Source organism: Tenebrio molitor, chromosome 8, assembly GCF_963966145.1.
Source record: "Tenebrio molitor chromosome 8, icTenMoli1.1, whole genome shotgun sequence".
In the NCBI taxonomy this organism is placed as follows: Eukaryota; Metazoa; Arthropoda; class Insecta; order Coleoptera; family Tenebrionidae; genus Tenebrio; species Tenebrio molitor.
This window is the reverse complement of record NC_091053.1, coordinates 6459966-6486026: the sequence shown is the minus strand read 5'-3', so window position 1 is coordinate 6486026 and position 26061 is coordinate 6459966. Positions and strand designations below refer to the sequence as shown.

Genomic DNA, 26061 nt, shown 5'->3' with positions numbered 1-26061 from the left:
TTCTTTAAAAAGCGCTTTTCTTTACGATACACAAAAAATCGGTGGGGGCGTCCACTTTAATGCAGTTCTCTTGCAGCCTGTCACACGCTCCGTCCGTTTGGAAAATGTCTACGGTCAAATTTTTTAGTGAAAGTGTCTCTGTCCGGTGAATTTTTAAAACCCGTCGATAAATTCCGGTTGAATTTCACTCGATCTGCTAAATTCCTCTTCCGGGGTCTCGTCTGGTAGCGATTTTAATATTCAATGTCGAATTTTGTAGTCAAAAATCAGTGTTGCCAACTAGTCGGTGAGTACAAAACGAAAAGTCTTTTTATCTGACAGCGGGCTAATTGGAGTGGCGAAGACCACTTTCGCTAGTATTTAGGAGCATCTGCAAGACCATCTGCCATCCAGGCCCCAAAATCCATCCGACAAATGACATTGGCGCGATGACGCAAACTGCAAAAAATCGTGAAGTGATCTCACGGGTCCGTGGTGGGTGGTTTTTTGGCAAAATAACTGGCCCGTATTTCCATCATTAGCATAATTCAAGGCGGTGTTGGTGCAGCTGTACCCGAACCGAAGCGACCTTTCGCCGAGCAATAGCCCGTCCATTTCGTGCCCCCGATTTAACCCGGTCTTAGGACACAAAAAAATCAGTCTCACCCTGTAGCACGCGATATTCACACCACACATCTCCTCAATCACGCCTTATAAATAAATCAAACGATTTCCGTTGAGATGTTAGTGACAATTATCAGCAATATACGTTTGGATGGCTGCCCTGTTTCCCCCACCACTCTCCAGTACGCAGTATGGCGTCTATCCCGTGGCAGTTGTGTTTTGATGGTCGAACAAAATCAGCCTTCCGTACTTAGTTCTGGTGGAAATCCACCCCCGAGCCTTTCACCCTCGGAATCCAGTTGAAGTGAACGTGAATGTGCATGTTTCCGGGGCGACTAAGGATATTGTGTGTGTCTGTGGACGGCAATATGTGTTTTTGACAGCTCCGTGCGTCCCTGGATTTCTCTGCAAAAGTAGAAAGTATTTAACAATTTACAAACGTTGTTGTTTCAAATCGCATTGTAGAACGCCAACAGTTACGGCCGTAAAACCGAAGAGCGGGTCCGTTGTCGGGATTTTTTTCGTCGTAAGGGCACACCCATTCGGACTTGTTGACTCTGCCCCCGGCCCCGGGAACGCCGTCCCGATAAGAAACCGTCCGGAAAATCATCTCGATACTGACCGATTATTTTTAAAACGTCGAGTTTCGTTTTCCAACGATTAATCAAGAGCTGACCCCAAAATTTCGTTTATTTACAAGTGGATCAGAAATTCCGCACATATTTCAATTAATTATCTTAATTATTGCAGCAGACTAAACTTGGGAGACTAACGATGGAGTTATGACGGGTTTAACCCACTTACTAATTACGGTTTTCGGTTTTGTTATTATACAGCCTGGTCCAACTTTTACGCATCCAAACAATGAAAACGATCGTTTTGTGTCAGTGTGTTAAGTACCTTTGTAATCATCAAACCAGGATTATCACCAGATAATGCACAATAAATTTCCGAGGACCTCGATCGCATTTACTGTTTGCACTTCAAGATTTTACCATTCTATTTTAAAATCCAACAGTACGAAGGGTGAAAGTTTATTGACTTTTTAAACTCATAAATTATTAATCTATTCACGATTCATTTTTTACACAGAGCTTATTTCCGTCTGTCTGTAAAGTATTATTAACCAAATCCCTACGAGTAAGTTTTCTACGTTGCTGAACGTCCAAAAATTAGATTAATCGAGAGAGGTTTCTTGTCAGATCCGAGTAATTTGTCATAGAACGTGTAATTGATGATTGCCGTAAGTGAAATTCTCGATAATTTATGTTACATGATGAGAAATCATTTCCGGGGAGTCGAGATAATTATTGCCACGGAAATGCGGCTGTAGAGACTACATTCGTCATTTTCGTGGTGCCGGGTTTGTATTTGATAAGACATAATGTGTGCACTGTGCCCGATTAAATCATAACAGAACCAAATCAGAGTCGTGTTTGTTATTTTTAGAAAGCGACGATGATGATTTGTCGAATAATTAAATTGCGATTCGCACAAACGATAAAGAACTGAGACGTTTTTGTGGACTGTCAGCTCTTCACGATAATTACATTAGCAGCGAAGGCCAACACGACATAACGACTCTGAAAAAAACCGAAGGAAATACCAAATATCTCGGCGACGATGTTTTTGGACGAAATCGCGGAGCTCGCCTCGAAATGGGGTTTTTCATCCGACGTATTTGGATAAATCTGCAAAACTAGATTCGGCTGAGCTTTTCCGGTCGGAAAAAGGGAGTGCCCGGTCGCATCTCCGTCCCAAACAAAACGAGATTAAAACTGTAACAGCGAATCTCACTCGAGCCCACATCGACAAAAAAATCCCGATCGGGAGCAGATGTTTTCGAAAACATCTGCCCCGGCGCTGATCTCGCTGGTTCCATCGGTTTTGTTGTCGTTTCTTTTTTGTTCGGTACGTGCATGAGCCCCGCGGCTGGATTACACTCGGATTTGGTTTGCAGGTAGCGTCAGTCTGTGATAGGTGGAATCGGGATGGAATGACACGCGACCACAAGGGAAATGAGTGAAGTACAGCCGAACATGGCCCACGTGAAGAGGCCCAAATTCGTGGGTTGCAAGGACAACGTTCCGTCGGTGCACGGAAGGCCGAACAACAACCTCACCAACAAAATAAGACTAAGCAATCACCAGAGGAACCTCAGTTTGGATTTTAGGTCAGTGGTGGAGTCGCCCCGAGTGTGCATTTTTTTTTTTTAATTATGCAAATTTTTAATTGAAGGGATTTAGCCCCCCGAGCGGTATTTTCGTGTTCGGTTGTAATTTTGATGTGAGGGGAATGTAATCGGGACAAAGCGTTACGTTTAATAAATTCCTTTCCAAGTTGCTGCAGCAAACCGAGCTGGTGTCGTGGGTCAGGGAGATTATTAATTGCTCTTACACAGATAAGTCATTATTGAGGAATTCTTTCGACATGAATAATTGTTGCAGCCTGATTGCTGGATTATGTGAGAGTGGTTCCAGAGAGAAAAATAGACGGTTGCTTTAAACAAAAACAAAATAGGTTGGTCTTCTCAGATAAGAGATTTATGATTTGTGCGAACCGATCAAGAAAAAGACCAAAGTAGTTCGTGTAAACAATAACAGTGTTCTCATAGAACAGTCGATGATTCAGATAGACGGTTTTGTTTGTTTTGATGGTGTTGAACTATTGATAAGAAACGATTAGATGAAAAATCCTGTAGAAACGGATTGCGTTGACCCATGTGCTACTCTCATCCAATTCGTTGAAGGTTTCGACGTTCGTTCCGTTGTCACAAGTCGACAGTGACAGATTAGACCTTTTAGGTTTCTTTAAATTTGATTCTCATGGAACAGTTGACATTTCCAACCGAAAATTTTAGTAATAAATTGATTACATAATTACAAATGCTTCTTGCGTACAGTGACAGTTATAATTTGGGTGCAACAACTGTTGCAGTTAGTTTATCATAGATTTATACAGTAAATGTTGGATGGGAAAATGCATTTTACGAGAGAAAATTGTAAAGCAGAATTGGTTTGTTATGATTTGAAAAGTTCTCTCACACCCGAACAATGCATGAAAAGGCTACGTTGTGGTTTTGGCAATTGAAGTATCTTGAAAGAACCACTTTAAACTGCTAACAATGAATTGAAGTTTGAGAGGGTCACAGTTGGCGCTGATTTATGCTAAGGAAGACTAATTTCTGCTGTTAGTCCTTGTTCATGACGAACCTAAAACATTAAGTCACTTGTAAGACCTGAAATAAACATAAACGCAAGATGAATATAAGATCGAAACAATGTTCACAATGTTGTAAACGGCGCAAGCGTTGTATGTTGTCGATAATGTTAAATGCATAACATGTAAATATAACCCTAGTATTATCAGTGTTATTGGTGATATCTGTTGTTGCTAACTAAGCATCATGTCTTCCATAATGTAGCACAGCTATTGTTGCTTTGATTGAAACCAAAAGAACAAACATTATGTAGGAAAAAAGAAAAGATGCGTTAGGCTCACAAATGGACGTTGAGAAAAGGTTGAATGATACAGAGTAATTTTTTACATGTAAGGATGACAACAACTTTATTTAATAAATGATTCCATTTAGTAGGAACAAGTTTGCTGAAAAATAGGATAAGAAAAGCACAAAGTTTACTTAAAGTTACTTAGGATAAGAAAAGCACCAAGTTCACTTAAAGTTACTTTAAGATTAGCAACCATGATTACTGTTATGGTAGTGAATACGCATAACAAACAGCTGTAACAGGTTATGTCCATCACAAGTATTGCCAACACAAAATTCGAACAATACCAAACCAACTGAATAAAAAATGCGCAAGTACAAAATAATGAGATTTTACACAATGGGTACGTGAGCAGCATATAAAGTTGAATCTGTTTCAATTTTATGTACCAGCAGCTTACGTTCGTCCGTTGTTTTGACGTGAGAGTAACACAAACGTAAAAATTATGTGGACTAATTGTGAACAGTAACGTTGGTGGGTTATGGTTCTCAAGTGTTGAATTATGTTTGTGTTATGTGCGTCATATGGCCCACGTGAACAAGCAGTTACCGAAGAAAACATAACCTTCGTTCTAAGAATTATAGAGGAAGATAACAGAGTCGTTTGTAGAATTACAAGAAGTGTCTTGGGTGTTGGAATGTATGTTATTAGCAGGATAATTACATGGATCGCTTGGGTTTCAGGAATCAAAAAAATCTTGTGAGAATTGTGAGAATATGTAGGTGTGCAAAAGGAAAATATCGCATACATGATTATTTTTAAATCAGGATAGAGATATACAGACTGAATGTTTGAAATATTCTCATTTGGAGTTTCTTCGGTGAAATAGATTTGTTCAAGAAAGGGCACTAGATGGTTTGGAGTTTTTTTCTTTTTGGGCAGCTGAATACTTTTATAATTTGAAATAATATTAGATCTAGAAAGGACCATTGGTTCTCAATCGAATACGATATTTAGATATTTTAGAAACGAAGTAAATGTATAAAAATAAAAACAGTTCCACGTAAAGTGTAGTACTTATGTACCGTATAAGTATCGTATCGTAATCTGAAGTTTCGATACGAATAACGTACAACATTTTATCTACCATCAATTATTATTATCGTAAGAAATGATTAGTAAATGAAAAATAGTATTACACGAAACAAAGTAGTAGAGTGGAGACGCTTTTTATTTCCGTCACAGTTGTGTTACTACTAGGAACAAAAAGTACTTCCCCGGACATCGACATTGCAACAAATGCTGTTTTTGTTAATTTTCCATCAACGAAATTGCGAGAAAAGTACAAATAAATTTATTGTACTCGTAAGTTTACCTTGCACTTTACTTCAGGGCACTAGTGGCGTAAAGTGTCACTTTACCACCACCAGTGCGGTAAAGTGTGTCATTCTAAATAAACGAATTTACGGTATACAGTGAAACCTCAGTTGTCATGTCTTAATTTCCCTTCAACTACCGTTTGTCTTGCTTGGACTCAAATTAACCTTATGTGCTTTTATTACTTTTTTCCCCCGATTTATCGTATTTTCTTGGTCCCTGTATCGAGGCTACATATTTAGGTAAGTGGAATGCAATGGTTGCAAATTTTTCACGACGACTTCAAAAATCAGGGTGTACGTTGCTGCTATTTAAAAAACGTGAAGAATTGAAGTGAAAGTAACCGTCATTTTTTTGGCGTGTTTTTTTTTTTGAGAACATGAGGTCCTCACGCCAAATGAAACTAGACTAAATAGGTAATGTTAAGTTTCCTTAAATTTTTTTTGGAATTCTTGAAATTAGCTCATGAGCATTTTGATGGAAGTGGTTGTTTCCTTTTGTTAAGGTTTCTATAGAGTAACAACAATTTAACCATTAACGACTTGTTTTCACACACTAACAATCTTTTGTTTTCTATTTTAATTATATTAAAGTCAAAATCATTATACGATTGAATTTAATAGCACAAACATCAACTGTCTGTTTACATTCATTTCTCTTTGATTGTTTTGGAAACAAATTAATATTGAAATTAAAATTCATCAGGTCGATTTCGTGTAGAAGTATTAAAAATAATTTGATGAAACAGTTATTAAACATAGGAATTTAACCACTTTTTTTTAGATGTACGCATTAAATCGGTAGAAATCAAAGTTTTCCCAGGCTGTTCAATGTAACGTGCGTTCAAAAAATTATTTACGGTCAAGTGGCGTGGTGTTTGCCTTTGTTTACGTTAACGTATGGCGTAACCTAATGAGTTGTCAATTATTTCGTGAAGCAGGAAGTGTAGGACGAAAGGGTGGAAGTGGAAGATTATCGATACGAATTTCAGAAACTGTTGAAGAGTTAAGGAAATAATATAAAATGAACCGAAAACTCAAAACTCAAGCCTGTCATTTGTTGTGATAAAGGTGTGATTAAAACTAGGTTACGCATCTGAAGTTACTCGTCATTTCAATATACATATAGTCCTTTTTTTTAACAATTATCAATGTCAAAATTCATTCAAAGACCAGACTGTACCACCCTAAACCCTTTCGTTTCGGAACACCTGTATCGTAAAATAATATGGCAATAATTTTCAAAAGTCAGAAAAATTTCAGGTGTAAGCAAATTTTATACCAAAAGACAAGAAATAAAGACGATAATGACAGTGAACTACTGAACATATTCAGTAGTGCAAGCGCTTGTACATCAAGATGGCTGACATACAATTGACATTTTACGTTGCCAATCCAATAACCATCAAATAACTAGTGGCTCATACCAACATGACAACACTTTGACAATTGTTTTAATGAAAAAATAAACTTTATCTTGTATTTTGTTGTTGTAGAAAATAACTGGGCGAAGATGTTTTTAGAATTGTCCATCTACAAAACAGTACATTTCCCGTTATACGTGTTTATGTGTTGGACTCGCACATTGTTTACATTTGAGATCCAAAAAGTGTCCAGACATGTGCACCCAAATGATCAAATAATAGCCTCAAATTCTAAGAATACTTGACTTTGATCCCAATGTGTGAAGATTTTTGCATAAATTGTTATAACCAGCCAACATTTACAGTATCCAATCGTAACACACTCACCCTGTATACAGGGTGATTCAAAACGAACGCACCAACTATTAGCAGTTGTACAGAATACAGGGAGAAGAATATAAAAAAATTGGATTTTTTTTTCCAGCTTCAATTAAAAGTTACAGCGTGTTAAATTTAGAAAATTTTAATCAAAAATGTTGCAAAAAAATTTTTTTTGTTCCAATTAGGTACATTAGACGGAGTATTCGTTCAATTGCAATAACATTCACTAATTAAATTAGTTTTCTTTTAGTCCGTTTGCCTTTTTAAAAACCGAAATTTAAAATTTTTGTTACACAATTTTTGAATAAATCTTAGTCAATTAATCATGTGTTTGTATGTCAACAAAAAAAATCAAAATTCGAAAAATAAGAAAAAACAAAAAAGCATCAGGAGAACATTTGTATTATTTTTTTTTGACGTTCCTCTCACTACTTTATACGATTACAAGTAGTTGGTGCGGTCGTTTTGATACATACTGTATAGTCCCTTAACTTTTTTACAAAATACATTCGTCTGGGCGTTCTTTATTCGATTGCAGAGTAAGATATTTTTTCACGATCGGGAGTAGAAATCAACTTTTCGGATGTCAACATCGTGACAGAAGTAGAGCATTTTCTCCCTAGGGAGCAAATATTTGCTCCCTAGGGAGTTTTCATTTTTTTGACAGTTGTGACAAAAATCTAATGGGAGTTTTCATTTTTTTTGACTGTTGTGACAAAAATCTAATTGTGTTGTCAAGGCAACTACTAATTCCATTAAATTCATCGAAAGATGACAACTCATTTGTCATCATTCTTTTATTCTTAAAATTTGAGATTTTTGTGCTGTTTCTACTCCCTACCGTGAAAAAAATAGTTCTGGAGAGAATGCTCATTTTTCCCTCGGTGCTTTGTAGCCCTCGGGCTTCGCCCTCTGGCTACAAACTGCACCTTAGGAAAAATCATGCATTTCTCTCCCTCAATATACAGGCTGTTTGAAAATTGCTAGTACAAAAAAAACCTGGTAATTGGTGATGGTGAGTTGAAGTCATCGGCAAAAGAAAATTCTAATAAAAATCCTCTAGTTTTCGAGATAAAAATTGCTAAAAATTGGGTTAAAATTGTTAGTGCACCACTGAGTTAAGGTATTTTAAAAAGACACTTCACGTTGTTTAGCAATAACGAAATAAAAAATTTGATGTTCTTAAACTGTCAATCTGTGGTTGCCAAGATCTTGCAAAAAAATATACATTTTTCATATTGTTGTATAGTCCTTCATTATCACTACGATTATCACGCTTGGTTACCAAGGTTTAAAAAATATTGCCCCGCCTGAGGCGTAGAATATGCAAGAATAGGGTTACTTTATCCCTTTTGTTTTAAAAAATAAAAAATTGGTTTCTTGGATTTCTTAGGGCTTCCAGATGCCACAGTTTTTTTTTGTACTAGCAATTTTCAAACACCCTGTATAATATACTATTTAACACGTAACATTTTTTCATCCGACACGAAATGATCCCTGTTTATTATGTTTTTTTTTTTGTACGGGCGGAGGGAAGGGATAATTTTAATGTAGGTACATTTTTTATCAACCGTTGATGTACAAAGTCTGACATGCAATCCTCTTCGATGGCATCACAACAGTCGGTCCACGCAATAAAGAAATCGTTAAAGTAAATTACCGAGTAGAGACTCCCAAGCGTGGTCTGATTGTCTAGTAAATGCTACTGGAGTTTGTTCTCGGGTGTCTTTTGTTATTTGGCCGTTCGTCGGATTGGTGCAACTGTAGCTGTGACAATGATGCCATCTTATTTTGTTTCCATAAATGAGGTTAAGCGAAAATAATTGTTTTTATTACTTATTGTTAGCGTTTATCGCGAACTTGTTCCTACAAAGGAAAGTCATTTATTGTAACGACAAATGTTAATAAATGTACATATTTATCGTTACAAAAGTGATTTTAGGTTATTTCTGACAAAGTGAGTCAAGTCGGAAAGTTTTACAATTTATGGAAAATTCAATTTTTTGACTGCAACATTCTTTTTTTTAATTATTGTTGACTCGAAAGCTTTACGTTGTTATTGAACGTGGTAACAAAAGAAGTTGTGATAATATTTTTTTAGTTCGTAATTAATTTTGCTGTGTCTTAAACGTATTGTTTCCGATATGACAACGGACAAACGATACGAAGCGTGGGTTGTTGTTGAGTGACAGACTCAGATGTTGTTCTTGTGCAGGTCAATGGGAATCCTGCTGCCCCCGGTGGCCCAGGTGACGTCTTCCACCGGCAACCACCTGACCCTGCACCACCGCAACCGCAGCCTGGACTCCGCCCTCCAGAGGATACCCGAAGTGGACGTGACCCCGAGTCCGGAATGCGAGACCGTGACCACGTTGCTGTCGTCGGAGACGATGCACCCGGCATCCGACCCGTCGAAGACGACGCAGAGGGACGAACTGGCCAGCCTCGGTTCGGACGATTCCGGTATCCTGTGCGGCAGCGACAGCGGCTCCAGCGACAGCAACACCACCCGGGAGTCGAGCGTCGAGTACCTGTCGAACAACCACCACGAGAGTCGCGAGAGTCTCGATTCGGACAAGTGCGATGTCGGTGATGGTGATGTTGTGCCGTCGAAAGCGGACGATGGACGCGACGACCACGACGACGACGATGCCGACGATGTCGTCGACGGCGAGAGGGGTAGTGAGGCGTCGAAAAGTTTCGGGATGCTCAGGTTGTTGGAGAGCAAAGTGTTCGATGTGTCGATGGCGATGCACTACTTGTTCAAAAGCAAAGAGCCCGGTGTGCAGAGCTACATCGCCAACAAGATGTTCAGCTTTGACAATCACGAAGTGGACTTTTATCTTCCGCAGCTGGTTTGCATGTACATACAAATGCACGACGTCGCCGAGGTCATACATCCCTACCTCATACATAGGTGAGTCGAAATGTATAGGGTGTTTGAATATTAACAACTGGTCTAATTTGGCTTCCAATTGCAAACAACAACTCTGCTTGATTCGTACCTAAAAGAGAATTTTGTAATATTTTTAAATTGCAAAAGTACAGCGTCATGTTTTTGATAATCTTTTTTAATATGGTTACGAAGATATCTGCTCCACAATGGGCTGTTGCATGGTGCTACTACAAATGCAACAGATTCATTTTTTGTAAAAAAAAATCCTAACCTTCATGATTGACGAAAACACGGTCTTATTTTTTTTGACACTTTTTTGTTCGGTACCTCCCTAGAAAGCGAGTTTGTATCCATAGTTATCGGTGGGTGAAGGTTTCTCTTTCGTTCAATTCACTTTCGCTCATCGTTTTTCGCTCACTTTCTTTCACTCACTGGTTTTCATTCATTAACTCTCGGCACTTGCCCTTTCTAGGACATCATCAAGAACATATATCTCTTCATCATCCATTTTCACAATTTCAACAACGTTCACACAACCACTTTATTGACGTTTTAGAACTTTGTGTTTGTTGTATTTTATTTTTATCCATAGCAACGGATCGTCCAAAAATGTGCTTTATTTTTATTTAAAATTTTCAATACAAAGTTACAGACTCAATTTACAAGAGATATCGAACAAAAGCAAATATGTATGTAGGTACAGCTCTCCAGAGTAAGGCCGGTTTCGTTCACTTGAATTGCAACGCAATTCGCGTGAACGAAAGCTTTGCCTTCTCCACTCTTACTGTAAATAACTATGATTCTGATTTGATTGGAGTCTTTCTTCTATTCTGTTCAAGAATTTGTCACTCCCGTCGTCGAAGAGCTAAAAATCTTCCGTGGGGAAATGACACTAACTTTGTGATTATTCTTGTTAGTACATACTACATATTATTATTTTAAATCTATTATAGTCTTTGATGAAATTCTTTAGTTTGTCAAAAGTAGACCAAAAGAAACGAAAAAAAAAATTACGATTTGGCGTTTGGTTTTTATACAGTCTGGCCTAAAAAACTTGAAACCTTCAGAATAGTGAAAACAACAGGACAATTGCCATGGAATGGGACTATCCTAATTTTTTGAAAGACCTGTGGCCTATTGCCAGACGATTCATGAGAAAACAAGAGAATACGAAAGAGGAATTTTGACAGATTGTCTGCTAACAGTCCAATTCGAGTTACTTGACGAACTTTCAGACCAAATTTTTGATTAGCGCTGAACTATTGATGAAAAAAACAAGGGAATAAGGTAATAGACGGAGATAAAAAATTGCACGATTGTATTAAAATTTTGGGGAATGTAGAGGTGAAAATCGTAGGAGCCGGAAGTGTTCTTTGCGGGACTAAATGTGTCTGGAGGAAAGTCAAGTGAAATTACGACCAGAAACTTGCAGGTGTTGCAAGGTATGAAGACTTTGGAGTTTGTACCTGCCAATCATGCCCACATATTATCGTATCATCGCAGATTACTTTTTAATGATTCACGTTTTTCCAGAGGTAAAGCAATTTATTTTCATTACATTTTACTAAGTTCTGACACCATTTGAATGTCGTCCCGTGCTCGCAAAAGAAAATGTTTGTATCGTTTGACAAATGATGAAAAAACAAGGGAATAAGGAAGAGATTTTCGAAGTGTTTCAAACAATGGTTGTGAAAAAAATAGCCTTCGTCGACAGACAGACGAGTTCTAGTTACTCGAGGAACTTGCGGAAGACGGCAAAAAATTAATCAGAAAACTGGAAACGACGTTCAATGTTTCTCTCGAGATGTCGTCCGACCTGGTTGCGTCGAAGCCTGCGATTCATCGGGTTTCAAAAACCTCTCACTTTCACGTCTGGTTTATAACGCTTCGGAATTGGAACGAATAAAATCCACGTTTGTCTGCACGTGTGAACGACGTCAGATATATCGAACGCCCCGGTCTCGTGTCAACTTTTCGGTAGTGAAGGAAAGAGAACGACATGGGCGGGGCGAAATTAATTAAAAAATATAATAAATAAAAGGTGTTATACCGCTGAACGGGAATGTCAAGGATTTGAAAATTTTACAAAGCCCACGCCATCGTTTAAACTTGATACGTAGGTAATAAATGGCACTTGCTGCAATAACTGATAAATGTCTAATAAATTATTTGTATGTAATGTTAATGGCACGGCTTTACTGGCGCAGATAAAAAATTGCATTGTTGTGTTGGGGGAATGTAGAGGTGAAAAAGATGGGACCTGGAAGTGTCCCTTGGGGGACTAAACATCTGGAGGAAAGTCAAGTGAGATTACTACCAGAAACTTAGAGTTGTTGAAAAGTGTGAAGACGGAAACATCGACATCGATATTGATTTATCATTGAGTAGTAAAGTTCTTCGTACTTTGTATGTACCAATCATGTCCCCACTTTTATCCTGTCATCACAGTTTACTTTTACTGATTCACGTTTTTTCAACAAGGTAGAGCGAGATCGCACATTGCAATTTTTTCCTCGAATGTAGACACATCAATTACAAAATTCTTTTCCACATATTGATGATTTCACTAAGTTCGATACCATTTGAATTTCTTCCCGTGCTGATAAACTGATTTATTTAATTGCCCACAAATTAAGCTTTAGTAGGTCTGAAATGCATTAAATATTAGAATGTCTAGAACTTTTACTTTGGTAAAATCCAACTGTGTTCATTCCGAATGTTACAGCAGTTGTAAATATCCTAAAGACTTTCACTGTAGGTTATTTGTTAGTATAATTTCGTTGTTGCAGTTTTATTTTTTATTTTACTTAGTTGGTAACGGTTAAAATGTTGTAGTTTCCGGAACTGATGCTTCCACCATACAAGATCCCTCCAAGGTTGTAGAAAATCTTTAACTCTAAGTGATGAAAGATTAAAAGTTGTCAAGTTCGACGACAATTTTGTATCCACTTTAAATAATTGTGGAAGATCGTTTCAGAGGTCCTCTCTGTTCCATCCGCAATCGGTGGAGCAAATTGAACTTTATTGTATCATTATCAGTGAGTCAGTTGGTCATTAACTAGTAATCCAAATAAGTAATCAAAAATTTTCTTATCGTCATGCTTCCATTGTTTATCGACTGGCCGACGTTATCTGATAATATTGCCAGAATCGGCCGGGTTCTAATTGACACTCGACAGATAAAAGATTAGGGAAAAAGTCTAGTTTCCAGGACAGCAGCGTTAACGCCCGCCGATCCGACGAAATTTACGATCTTTCCTTCCATTCGTCGGCCGCGTCCTCGTCCTGGCCAAATTGTCCTGACCCAGTTCTTTTATAATGTAGCGTCGCATTGGGCGAAAATGATTTATCGACATGAAACTTTTATACGTATCTGCGAGAGTTAATTTCCTTAAAACGTCCGTGGAGCTTCGAACCGATGAAAGCAAAAGTACCCGAATCGATAGTTTTGCATCGAGCAAAAAACAATGTAAACAAATCATACTACGGCGGGCGTGATCGAGTTGCGTGAGCCGAAACCAGCAGGAATTTCTCATAAAGTAACGTGTTCGGCGAGAGGAATTCTGTTCGCGAAAAGTTATGGCCGTATCCTCCGTGCTGAGCATGGCTACGGTTGGGAAAATGCCACTCTGGAGGGAGTTCCAACGGGAGTTTCTCTTCGATATGAATTTGTGCGTAAGTCGCCCGAAGCCCTTTCATAAAAGTTGATTTCGTATTTGGTGGAATTATTTGCGGAATGAGTTTCGGGGAAGTTGGGGGTTCGTGTAACACGGATTTAATTTAGCATTGAAGTAGCAAGTGGAGCTCGAGGTTGTTTCGGAGAGATTGGACTAGTGATAGAGGGATATTTGTGATTTTCTCGAATGTTTCGGTAATAAAAGGGGTGAAAGTGTAGTGCCAAGAGTTAAAGAATAGATTTGAGAAAAAACTGGAAGATTTGCAACGAGTTAAAACGTGTTCATTTACAAATACAAGAAAATGAAAAGCTGACCAGGTGGTTATCCAAAAAGTGTTGTGATCTTGGAAATCTTGGGCAAAGGGCACGCTTTTGTTTTGGAGGATCCCCGATTGAAGTTTTCTCGAGTTGCTGAGGCTGTGGGCTTCTCAGATAGGGGTGTCCAGAAGATGGGTGGGGTGATAGGTAACAATAGACCAAAAACGCAGCGATTACATGTTCTGTTTGGACGGTTTCAAGAAGGACGCTACTGATTTTTGTATAGATTTGTAACCACGGATGAGACTTGGATCCATCACTACACATCACAGTTGTCCAAACAACGAAAACATTCCCATTCTGCGTCACCAAAGAAGACTGAAGTCAGTTTTGTGTACCGAAATGGTTCAAACGATTGAACGACAACTGGAGAGTAATGTGGTAACTTTTTTGGCCAACTGACCAATCAACAAAAAAATCACGAAAAGTCAGGTTCAACAAAGAAAAAATGTTCCTTCAAGATAAAGTCCACCTTATGCGTCTCTTATGTTTCATGTCACAACGATTCTTGAAACAGTGATCAACAACGAAAGATATGAGGCGGGTATGGAAAACTAAACTTCAGAAAACGTGCAGCGCAGCTTCAATTATACAAAGTGTCTGTAAAAGAACGTACGAGTATATCAAGAGTTCTGTGGAATTGTGCGGCTCTATAATTTTATCGTATCGAACTTTCTCGAGCCGTTGAAGGCGTCAAATCAGATGTCAACAGTCAAATGATTAAATTTTTACTTGTTTTACTTGTGATTTTCTTCATTTTTTCTATATTCCCTATTACTTTTCATCTTACAATAGTCTTTTTTGTTCGACACTGTCAGAATTTGAGAATTTTCTCCTGTGAACGGATTTTGATAAATGTCAGAACTTGTCAAAACGAAACGTCAAGTTAATTCGTGGGCCTTTACAACGCTCGTTTCACTCGCGTTTTAAACTGGCCCACTCATGCCAAAAAAAGCCCAATTTACACACGAACTCGTTAAATAAACTGTTTCAAAATCAAAAGTCCACCAACACTGCATTCTACCTCGAAAATACAACCGACAACGTCGCCAACTTTTGTTTTTAGTGTGTTTGTTTTACAAGTGTCAAAAAAAAGTAGGGTTATGAAAGAAAACTTGAAAGTCGTTTTGTCGTTTTAGTCGTATAATAGTTCATCCTGTTTTTTTATTCTCATTTTATGATTTCACTCGAAAGGTATGATATGGTAGCCATAATTATAATAGCTAAGTATAGCTTATAATTTGATATTTGTGACAAATCGAATGTGAAATTTTGGCGGAAGGTTGAGCCAACCCAAAAAAATGAAACTTATTCCGGGGATTTCTTTTTTCTGCCAACAAAATTCAACAGGTGGTGGATTTTTGATTTTGAAATAGATTATACTATTATTAATTAAAAACCTGTCATTAATGGATTTACATATCCTCTTTTTCTATTTGGTACCACAATATGTTACAGAGCGGCAAAAATCAAATATATTCGAATTCCACAAAATTCTTGATACACCTACGTTCTTTTATAGACACTCTGTACCAACAACGATGATAAAGAGAAGTTTTGCTGAAACTCTAAACAGACAAAGTCGTGTATAGTAAACCCAGTTACCATATATGTACATCGTTATCACTGAAAGTAGGATTCTGTCATAAATATTGTGTTCTTGAGTGAAAATCGTTTTTTAAATGAAATTCATGTACATAAATGTCACAATTGACAAGTGATAGTTTGTTAAGTTATGCCACACTTTTTCAGAAATTTTGTTTTCCATAGCCACCCCTTATCTCTTTGTTGTTCATAATGCATCAGTTTTGGTTTGTCTCAGATTTGATGATTTCACAATCCGGAACAAGATCGCTTTTCAAACAGAAAATGTATTGCAAATGATACATCTTGGAAGTATTTTAACAATTTGGAGTAGCTGTTTTTTCAGACACATTTTCTGCCATCGAAATGTGCTTCTAAAGTTTTCACATTCGTTTTTTTACGTTTCGAATATGAAAGTAAATTTAGATCAACTTTCTTACGACCCCGACAATTCACTATCGGAAGAAGTTGTCAAAAGATTTATAGTTCCAGTTGGAGGAACGGACAGGAATTTGACCATGAATAATTGGATTATGAGCTGTGGGCTTTCAGTTGAATTATTGGAGCAGCATAATTTGATAGTAGTACGCAAAAATGAGAAAGACGTTGTACCCTAGCTTAGCAAATAACAAAAGAAAAGGAAGAAAAGAAAATTGATCACTATTTGGTTTCCAAGAAAAAACAACAGCTGTGTTAAATTCACTAACCAGAAAAGGATTCGTCGCAAACATTTTCCAAAAAAGAAGCTTGTGCTGGAATTCTTCGGAAACCAAAATGGTTCAAAGGTTAGATGGACATTTGTCTTGAAATCTCAAACAACAAATAACATATTTTACAAAAGGAGGATATGAAAACCTGCTGAAACATTCAAATGCTAAATACTCGAAAATGCTACTTAGCACCAAAGAAAAAAAAAACGAACTGTCAAAATTGATAAATATTTATGTTTAGAACATCTTCCAGTATGCAAAATTTGTTTTTCTAACGGAAGTGAAAGCAGTTTATGAAGAACAATTCTGAAAACGGTTTTCTATTCCATGATCGCCTTAAACTGCTTTTTTCCTGACATTCTTATTTTGTATACAGTGCGTTGGTAAAGTTCGGAATAAATAAAAAACTGGAAGTATTAATTTCTGATAAAAATCCTTGAACAGGTTAACTTTGTTTTTAAAAAGTGCATATTGTTCAGTACTTTGCTTATATTGACAGCTTGTCATCTCCTAATAATGACGTCATCAATAATTTTTTTAAATGTCAACCCACATTTTTTTCTTATTTTTCTGGTACGCCTTCGTGCTAGCTAAACGACCAATGAAAAAAATTGACACCTTACGTAACATTTTTTTTTTGAGAAAATGGCAAATTTCACTTCAAAAAATGTAATGTAATTTTAACTTAATTTTTTTTTTTTCAATAGATTTAGTTACAATGGAAGGTTTATTTTAATAGACCAAACACTTTAGAACGATTTGCGGTAGAGAATTCGCAGTGAAACGGATCAAATAAGCCCTGACATTATTGAGCGCAGTGTACAAAGTGTCGGTGAGTGCCAAATAGTTGGCGGGAGACAATTTCAACATTTGCGTTAAATTTTATTGTTAACCTGAGATGTTTGTTTGATTTTGTTTGAGGTCAATTAAAATTTTTACATCAAAAATTAAATTAAATTTTTTAAGTAAAATTTGTCATTTTCTCAAAAAAATTGTTACGTAAAGTATCAAATTTTTTCATTAGTCGTTTAAGTACTAAGAAGATCTACCAGAAAAAGATGAAAGAAGTGAGGGTTGTCATTTAAAAAAATTATTGATGACGTCATTATTAGGAGACGACAAGCTGTCAACTTAAATAACGTACTGTACAACATGCACTTTTTAAAAACAAAGTTGACCTCTTCGAGGATTTTTCTCAGAAATTAATACTTACAATTTTATCGAATTTATTCCGAACTTTATGAACGCACTGTATATTTTTTTCAATTTTGTGGCAGTTTCAGAATGAATTTTTTTCTGGTTATTGGTTTTTTTTTCGTAACTCATGTTTATCCAATACAGTTAAAACGCCATATTTTGTGCCATTGTATATGCCTTTTTTAATTTCTTTGTATATTGTTGACTGTTACGTGATGGTGGAGTGTGTCGAGTACTAGGACATTCTTGGGTTTTTTTTTTTTTTTTTTTGATACATCTTTCTTCCTCAGAATCACAGTTGAATCCTGTTTTGTATTCGATTTTTTTATCTACTACTACGTCTAACGATTTTATCTACCCAATTCATTTCCAAGCAAAGTAAAGTAGTACATAAAAGCAAGAGAAATAAATAAAACATTATTAGTTGTTACATCTATGAAAAAAATAAAAAAATTGAAAACTTGTTTTTGTTTGTCTGTTACATGAACTGCTAATATCTTTGTTTGCCCATGGATTTTTTCATCATAGTTAAATATGTATGATGACTTTTATTTGGTAAATATTTCCTGTTTTTTTTTTTTTTTTTTGTAATTAATATGTAGTACAATAACAATGTAGGTACAAGTCAAATAAAAAAAAACAGCTGTGTCACACTCCACCGCTTCAGAGATGCGTAAATTGCTCACCGCACTAATGCAATTTTTACTTTGTTCATTTTTTTTTTCTCGTTTGGCCTCTGTTTCAAACCGCCTAATGAAAAACGGAAACACAACCGGTTATCGATAATGTAAAACCCGCAATTTGAGCTCCGCGGAAATTGAATTGGATCCGGGGTGTTTTTTCCCCCCGCGAATTCTACGACATTGTGAAAATTTATTTCGCGGGTGATCCTGTCAGATTTTACGAGATTATCTGCAAAATGTTTTCCAGCGAAATTGTGTTTCACCGACGCGATTGTTATTCCGTTGGATAAAATGGAAGCAAATCTGTGTGCAGCGTAACCAGGTTCAAGGTTTCGAGCCGTTTGTATCCGACCAACATGCAACTTATCTACTACGTATTTCGTTGGGGGATCATTTTGTCTCTTCAACTTTCAAAAGTGATAACAAAGCAGATTAGTCAGTCATGATAACATTTCGTATTTTCACAAATTACAAATTAAACATAGAAATTGGGGGGGGATTCGTAACTGGATTGCAATTTTTTGGTGTCATCAATTTCAAATACGTACGTTGAAACGATGGTATCGGGAGTGAGTCACAAGTAGATATAATGTATAAGTACATATTGACTTATTGCCTTCATTGATGACAAGATTTGACGTAACAAACAGCGGTCCCAAAACTTCTTGGATCGAAACAACTTTTTGCACCAGAAAAACACATTCTGGAGTTTTCACGAATTTATAACAGTAAATTAAGAATGTTTTAAATGATTTCCGGAGTATAGGGCGAGGTCCAAGGGCTACGGAAACAGTTTGAAAACCACTGACTTAAAAATTCATTGGTAGTGTTATGTAATAATACTAATAAAACATTTAGTTTTTGAACAAAACATTTCCAAATTTTCTCAAAAGTAATCTAAGTGTTCTACGCTTAAGTTGTAAAATAGTCTGACACAATATCAGTTGTGGTGACAGATCTACATATATGTATTAAGACAATTGATTGTTGTGTCTGTTGATTAGAACCAGTCCATTTTTTTAAAATATGCATTGAGATTAAAAGAAAACAGAATTTGTTGACACATACAATACATTTGTCACAAGATCGGTCAGGTTTTGTAGGTTAGACCAAATAAGGAGACAACAGTCAATTATCTGGTTTTCTACAACTCACAGGCGAGATTATAATTCCTTCAATTTATTGTGGAAAGTTCTGCGGACGTTAATCACCATCTTTCCATTACTATGACATCTTTAGAGATTATGCTGATTGTCGTCATTTATTAAAGCAGTGCTAACAATGCTAATTAAAGGAAATTGCTCGTGTTGGCTTTCATGTTTCGCACCTGTTTTTTCTTTAACACCGGATTAGTGTGCAAGCATAAGCCCTTCATTGTGTGCACCGACACCGAAAGAGAATATCTAATCTCAGTTTACACTTGGTTGCCCGAAGTAGATATGGCACAGCGAAACCTCGTGAAATATTTATTTTTGCCGTAGTAACGGATTTAGTTTAGCATTATTCGAAATGTGGGATTGGAAATTTATTGAAATACGACGACGCGCCAGTAGAAGTAGAAAAAGAAACGATCTCGTCTGATTTTAATATGAGAAAGTTTGTAAATTAGCTACGAGTGTTGGTGTAACTCCGGGGTCAAGTGTTGGCCCATTGTTGTTTGACGTATATGTAAAATGTCTGTCGTTTTGGTTGCAGGTGTAGAAAGTCGATAGATTTCTCGTTAAAATGTGCCTGGTTATTGGACGCCTACAGTTCGGACGCTTCGCTGCCGTCGAAGAAGAAACCCCTCGGGATCAAGCTGCGCAATCTGATCTTGTCGGACGAGCTGCGGCCGAAGGACCAGAAGACGCCGACCATCACCATCAACGACAAGTTGGTCCCGGCGACGAAGAAGTCCCACCAGAGGTCGCAGAGCGACGCCTCCGCTCTGGTGACCGGAATGAGGCGCTCCTCGTCGGCCGGCACCAACCGCCAACTCTGTCTGGGCGATTTGGCGTCGGGCCGAGCCTTCGACAACGGCTGCACCTGCTTCGAGAGCTGCCGAGGGGTGGTGAACAATCTGCGAGGGAAGAAGACTGAATGTACCTGTTCGGTGGGTCGACTCGTTTCGCCTAAAAAATTTGTGGTTTTGTCATGTTGGGAGTGTGTTTGCAGGCCCCCAGGCTTGCCCCCGAGCTGGAGTTCATGAAGGCGCTGATCTCCGTCGGCAAGCTCCTCTCCTCCATACCGACGAAAGAGGCGAAAACCACCAGACTGGTGGCGGAACTGACCACCCTCAATCTGAACCTCCCCGCCAGAGTGTGGCTGCCGTTGAACAGCGCCAAACCCCACCACATCGTCAGGATACCGCCCCAAGTGGGCGCCGTCCTCAATTCCAAGGACAAAGCTCCCTACATCGTGTACGCCGAGGTCGTCGAGGTCGACGATCTTCACACGTCGATCGTAACGCCGAAGATCATGCCGACGTTGAGGCACACCAAGTCCGAGGAGAATCTGGGGGGCGGCGACACGACCTCCCTTTCGGCCTTCAGCATGTGCGGCGGCCTCTGCGACGATAACGATCCCGACTGGAGTCAAGAGGACGACGAGATATCCCAGCAGGTGAGGAAATGCCACTTCCGGGTTGTTTGTTTCGGCGGCGAGGAGGGTTGTTGGACGGGGGCGGTTCTGGTTCATCGTACTGTTTATGTTTAGCGGTGCGGGTATTGTCATGAACAATCTGATAAAATTGCGCGCGAGGGGTTGTTGCGTTGGCTGGGTTCGTTATATTAAAAGGTTTTTTCCATGAATCAGATAAAGAAATTGTTTAATTGAATTGTTTAAGCGAAACTTTGTGGAATATTTTTATTAAAACCGTATCTAATGGTGATTGTTGAGCGTACACGGTCGAACTGTTATCGATAAACGATGAATGCGTTTAATTTATTCCAGATAATAAAATATGGAAATGATTCGGTCCCGGTGAAATGCAAATTATAATTTAAGTCATCGATGATTGGTGCGTTACAATTGACTTGAACCAACGGGAAAACAACAAAATCGATAATACAATTTTGTTTGCATTTTTGTCTTTGATTGTGTTATTGTTTTGGACGAAAAACAATCAATTTCGAGATTTAGTAGGTAACGATTGGCTGAAAAAATTGTATTGGTTGTGAATCACTCGCGTGTTTGTTCAACTTAAACATTTTCTATTGTTAGCCATTTTTCGTGGAGACGATCGAAGGGGGGTAAACAAATTACTACACTGTTATACGAGTTGCACAAGGTAATCTATTGTCGAACGAGTTCGACAACATGTCTTGGAAAAAGAGTGTAAAAATAAATATGAAATAATTACCTAGTGACTTTTATTTTAATGGCATTGGGTTGGTATTCATGAAGCAATGACCTTTCATTGAAAATTAAATTTCAAATTGTGTCCCAAATTGTTTATTTTGATCCTACAAAATGGATTCAGATTCATTTTTGACATCACATTTTTCATTGACATTTACAGTAATTATACTACCAATACCAACCCCATATTCAATAATCACCAGAACTTGAACTTCATGCGACTGTTTTTAGTACAAAATGCGCTTTGTGTCACTGAAATAGAACATCATCTTTGGATTATTCTATTTTCAAATGGGTCAATAAGGAAAACATTAAAAATAAGATCATTTTATTTTGTTTTTTCGCCACACCTCTGACTCGGAGAAAAAGGAAACGAAGCTGGCCATGACGTGCCGTCACGGCGTCACGTTGGTAGTACCACCGTTGTTTTGACATAACGTCAAAAAGCTGTTAATTTTTTCGATAAAAATTATAATTTGACGAAATAGTGGACATCGTGGGCCGGAATTACTGGTTCAGGATACTGTTAACCCAGTTTTTGTGTTTTATTTTACTGTCAGAATGTGTAGGTGTCGCACGTCTTACTGTTCCAACATCTACTCGTTTTTTTTTAAGTGTCAGCACTCCTACTTTATTTAATTTGTGCACCTTCTAGAAAACAATCAAATTAAGGAAATTTTGAAGCGAATTGTCGCAGTTATGATTCGAGTTATTTACTTAACGCGTTTTATCAGAAATTTTTGACATACATTTTTCACAAAGAAAGATAAAGAATAATTTCTCCTATCAGATTTTATTGACAGAATTTGGATTATCTGACCCACTTGCAACACCTTTTCTAGCTAATTTACTTAATTATTTATCCTTAGGGTATTTAGTTACATCAGACAATCGAGGTGAATAACTTTATTTCAAACATACCAGTTAGTTTCTCCATGTTTTAATCGTTCCGATGCAATTCCATCTGTTTCCTTTGAATCATGCAATTCCGGAATAAACACCAAACACCGAGCAAAATGGGACAAGAAAATGATCAAACTTAACCTCAAATGTCAAATTTTTCCCGAATTTATAAAACGAAGCGTACTGAATGTTTCATTTTTGGCAGATGACGGACGTCAAGATTAACCGATACAAGAAAATAGTCAATGGAATTATCAATTAAATTATGTCACGGCCATAAATTAACCTGTCAATGATAAAACATTATATACCAAGGACCTACTAATTTGAAGTAGAATTTATTCAATGTCATTTTTCTGTTGACACTTGTGATAAGATGGGAAAAATACCACTTCGTGTGGGAAATTTTCTATTTTCAAATCGATCATTTAATGTTTTTCAGTACACGCAACTGAAGAAGCACGTCGACAGGGACACCATCTCGCAGATGAGCCAGGAGTCTAGCGACTCGCGCGAGCCGCCCATGTGGATAGCCGCCGGCGAGATCCGCCGCCGCCTGTCCGACTCGATCCACGAGGAGAAGAACAAGCAGTTCACGCACGACCCCCAGGACCCGTCGGCGGCCGTCCTGAAGGAACCGTGGCACGACAAGGAGCGTCGGATAAGGGAGAGTTCTCCCTACGGCCACCTCTCCACGTGGAATCTCCTCTCCGTGATAGTGAAGTGCGGCGACGACCTTCGCCAAGAGCTGATGGCGTCGCAGCTGCTCCAGATGTTCCAGAGGATATGGGAGATGGAGCACGTGCCCCTTTGGGTCCACCCCTACAGGATACTGTGCCTGTCGAACGACAGCGGCTTGATCGAACCCATCCTGAACACGGTGTCGCTCCACCAGGTCAAGAAGCACCGCCAGTTGTCTCTCTTGCAGTACTTCATCAACGAACACGGGCCGGTCACGTCGGAGGCGTTCCTCACGGCCCAGAAGAACTTCGTCCAGAGTTGCGCCGCCTACTGTCTCTTCTGTTATCTCATACAGGTGAAGGACAGACACAACGGGAATATACTGTTGAAGAGCGACGGACATTTGATACATATCGATTTCGGGTTCATCCTGTCGATATCGCCGAAGAATCTGGGATTCGAAACGTCGCCGTTCAAGCTGACGTCCGAGTTCGTCGAGGTCATGGGTGGGGATCAGTCCGACATGTTCGAATATTTCAAGATTTTGATCCTGCAGGGGTTGATCGCGGCGCGGAAGCACCAGGACATGATCATCCCTCTCGTGGAGATCATGAGATCAGGTTGGTGTAAGGATCATTGTTTTATTATTAATATTAGGCAAATGAACCTGTTAAAGGATTTTTCACGTGTCGAACATATGAACTGTAGAAGTGAAGCGTCAAGGTCACATCTGGCAGCCATTTGTTAAACAGGCAAAATATCCCTAAATAAGCATAATTAAGTGTTTGCCACCGCTTTTTGAGTCGATGCCGGCCGTAGTTGAATGCGTGAAGGTTTTTAGTACAATTTTGAACTTGTTAAACATTCTAAACTGCAGCAGATGGACAAACAAAATGTCGAAACTGATAGAATGATATCGTTGCGGATAAAAAAAAGTTGTAGAAAGATCATTAAAATTGCGTAGTTTTAAATTAAGTAACGTGAGGAAACTATGAAATGGAGTAAGTTATGAAGGGAATAAAATGAAGTGCTCGTTAAAATCTCGTTAAAACTTCTGCCAGCTAGGAAGGTAATAAACGACGGAGAATATCACACAAGGACAAAAAAGATGAATAATTTCTAAAACAGTTAAAACGGAGATTACAATTTAAATAAAACAACGGTAAAATAATAAAGTTTTTTTTATTCCCGAGTTCACGTGAGAGCTGTTTTTAGAGTAAACAGTTGAAAAACGAGCCGATTATGATTTTTTTACTGGTTTAACGAAGCAAGAAAGTAATAAATTTGAAAGTAATTGTTTATGACATTTTTGTCACCTATTGTAAAATGTTGATAAGAAATCTCGATCGTCATTTTTAGAAGGAAAAAAGACGATAATGTTTTATCGTTTCAAATAAAAGGCAAAAATATTTTGGTGCCCCATTTTATGATAATATTAATGTCGATAATGGAATTAAAAGGTGAATAATATTTTTATTTTGCTGATAATAAAGTTTTTCTTTTTGTGGGGGCAGATTTGATTTCATGGGACCCATTTGTGTCGTTTGCAGGTTCCCAGTTGCCCTGTTTCAAGTCGGGGGCGGCGACCGTGCAGAACCTGAAGAACCGCTTCCACATGAGCATGACAGAGGAGCAGCTCCAGCTCGAAGTGAACCGCATGGTGGAGGTCAGCATCCATTCGCTGTCGACAAAGCTGTACGACGGTTTTCAGTATTTCACCAATGGTATACTTTAACCGCTTACTTTCTAAATAGACTGAACTGCTAGCATCAAGCCTGTTGATTTTCTTTCATACTCGCGGAAGTTACTTTAGTCGGAAAAACTGACGATGAAATGCTCAAATGTTAATTAAAACACCACTTTGAACGATTAGTGTAATTTTAGTGGAAATAAAATAAGTAGATAAGTGATCTGATCGATGATGGATTCGTTGCCATGTCCGTGACTGCTCGTACTATTGAGGAGTGTTTAGTGGGGTGTGTCGAGGGAAGAATACTCATTCGAGGCCAAAAATAACGAATTAAAAATGTATTTATTTGTGTGTGGCGCAGTTATCCAACTATCGAGTTTTGTCGAGTAAGGTACATTGTACATACATTCCAAAAATGAGAAGAAGAGTACTTTTAACGCAATCTAATTTGTACAGATGTTATCGGTAATTTTTTAAGTAAATAAATAAATCTAGTGTTTGTAAATATACATGTACGTAAAAATTTTAGTGTTGAAATTTAGAGATTCACGTTATCCATCCATTTTTAAAACTAATGTAAGTATATATTGTAAAAATACATGACTGAAATTATAAAAATGCAAAAAGACTGATGTCAGCAGTAGGCTTTTTGCAGTGTTAGAATTCTTCAGTTCTATTGCTTTTGTTATTACCAACCGTTTAAAAATCAAAATTTCCTCAAAAGCGTACCAGGATTTACAAATAGGCTGAATTACGGAACCTGTGCATGTTTTATTATGAAATTTTTGAATATTGTATTTTATTATATTATCTATAAATTGTATTTAAAAATAAATAATTATAATTAATGCCAGGCGTTTAACTGCAACCTCACGTAAATATCCCAACGAACTGGAAAAAGACCAAATTGCAGAGCAAAAGTCAGAGAAATAAGGTGAAAAAAAACAAAAACAAAACAGGTAAGAGAAAAATACTACATGAATCCTATCTGCAACATTTTAAAGCGACACTACAAATCATTTCTTTTCACAACTTGGGAGTACTGAAACTGTTTTGTTGCAAGAAATTGTAATTAATACTTGTACAGTCGCGAACATTAAATCTTGGTCGTCAAGGTCATTTTGAAATTTTCCGCTGTGGCAAATAAAAATTTTCGCCTGCTTAATTAGGGGCAAGTCAGGTAGCTCGGTGGCCCCATGGCTGTCGGAGAA

The 26061-nt window shown here is 37.8% G+C and overlaps 1 protein-coding gene and 2 long non-coding RNA genes across 7 annotated transcripts; 2 read left to right on the top strand and 1 right to left on the bottom strand.

Moving 5' to 3' along the window:
* Nucleotides 1-136: 136 nt before the first annotated feature.
* On the top strand, nt 137-25698 carry fwd (phosphatidylinositol 4-kinase beta fwd). 5 transcript variants are annotated; one of them, XM_069055218.1, is made up of 7 exons: nt 137-286; nt 2564-2776; nt 9389-10090; nt 19933-20329; nt 20392-20838; nt 22922-23786; nt 24711-25698. In XM_069055218.1, exons 2-7 carry the CDS (start codon nt 2622-2624, stop codon nt 24893-24895), a joined length of 2751 nt encoding a protein of 916 aa, XP_068911319.1. In that variant the 5' UTR covers nt 137-286; nt 2564-2621; the 3' UTR covers nt 24896-25698. The 5 variants fall into 5 exon arrangements, with proteins under 5 accessions (XP_068911319.1, XP_068911318.1, XP_068911317.1 ...); XM_069055217.1 differs by lacking the exon at nt 137-286 and adding an exon at nt 687-1016; XM_069055216.1 differs by lacking the exon at nt 137-286 and adding an exon at nt 687-1023 and having other exon boundaries at nt 2568-2776.
* Nucleotides 2783-6918, top strand: LOC138136162 (uncharacterized). The gene is made up of 2 exons (XR_011161183.1): nt 2783-4138; nt 4196-6918. It is a non-coding gene; the product is annotated as an uncharacterized lncRNA (long non-coding RNA).
* On the bottom strand, nt 21888-22924 carry LOC138136161 (uncharacterized). Its single transcript, XR_011161182.1, has 2 exons — nt 22498-22924; nt 21888-22227 (listed from the first exon to the last, which is right to left on the bottom strand). It is a non-coding gene; the product is annotated as an uncharacterized lncRNA (long non-coding RNA).
* Nucleotides 25699-26061: the final 363 nt, after the last annotated feature.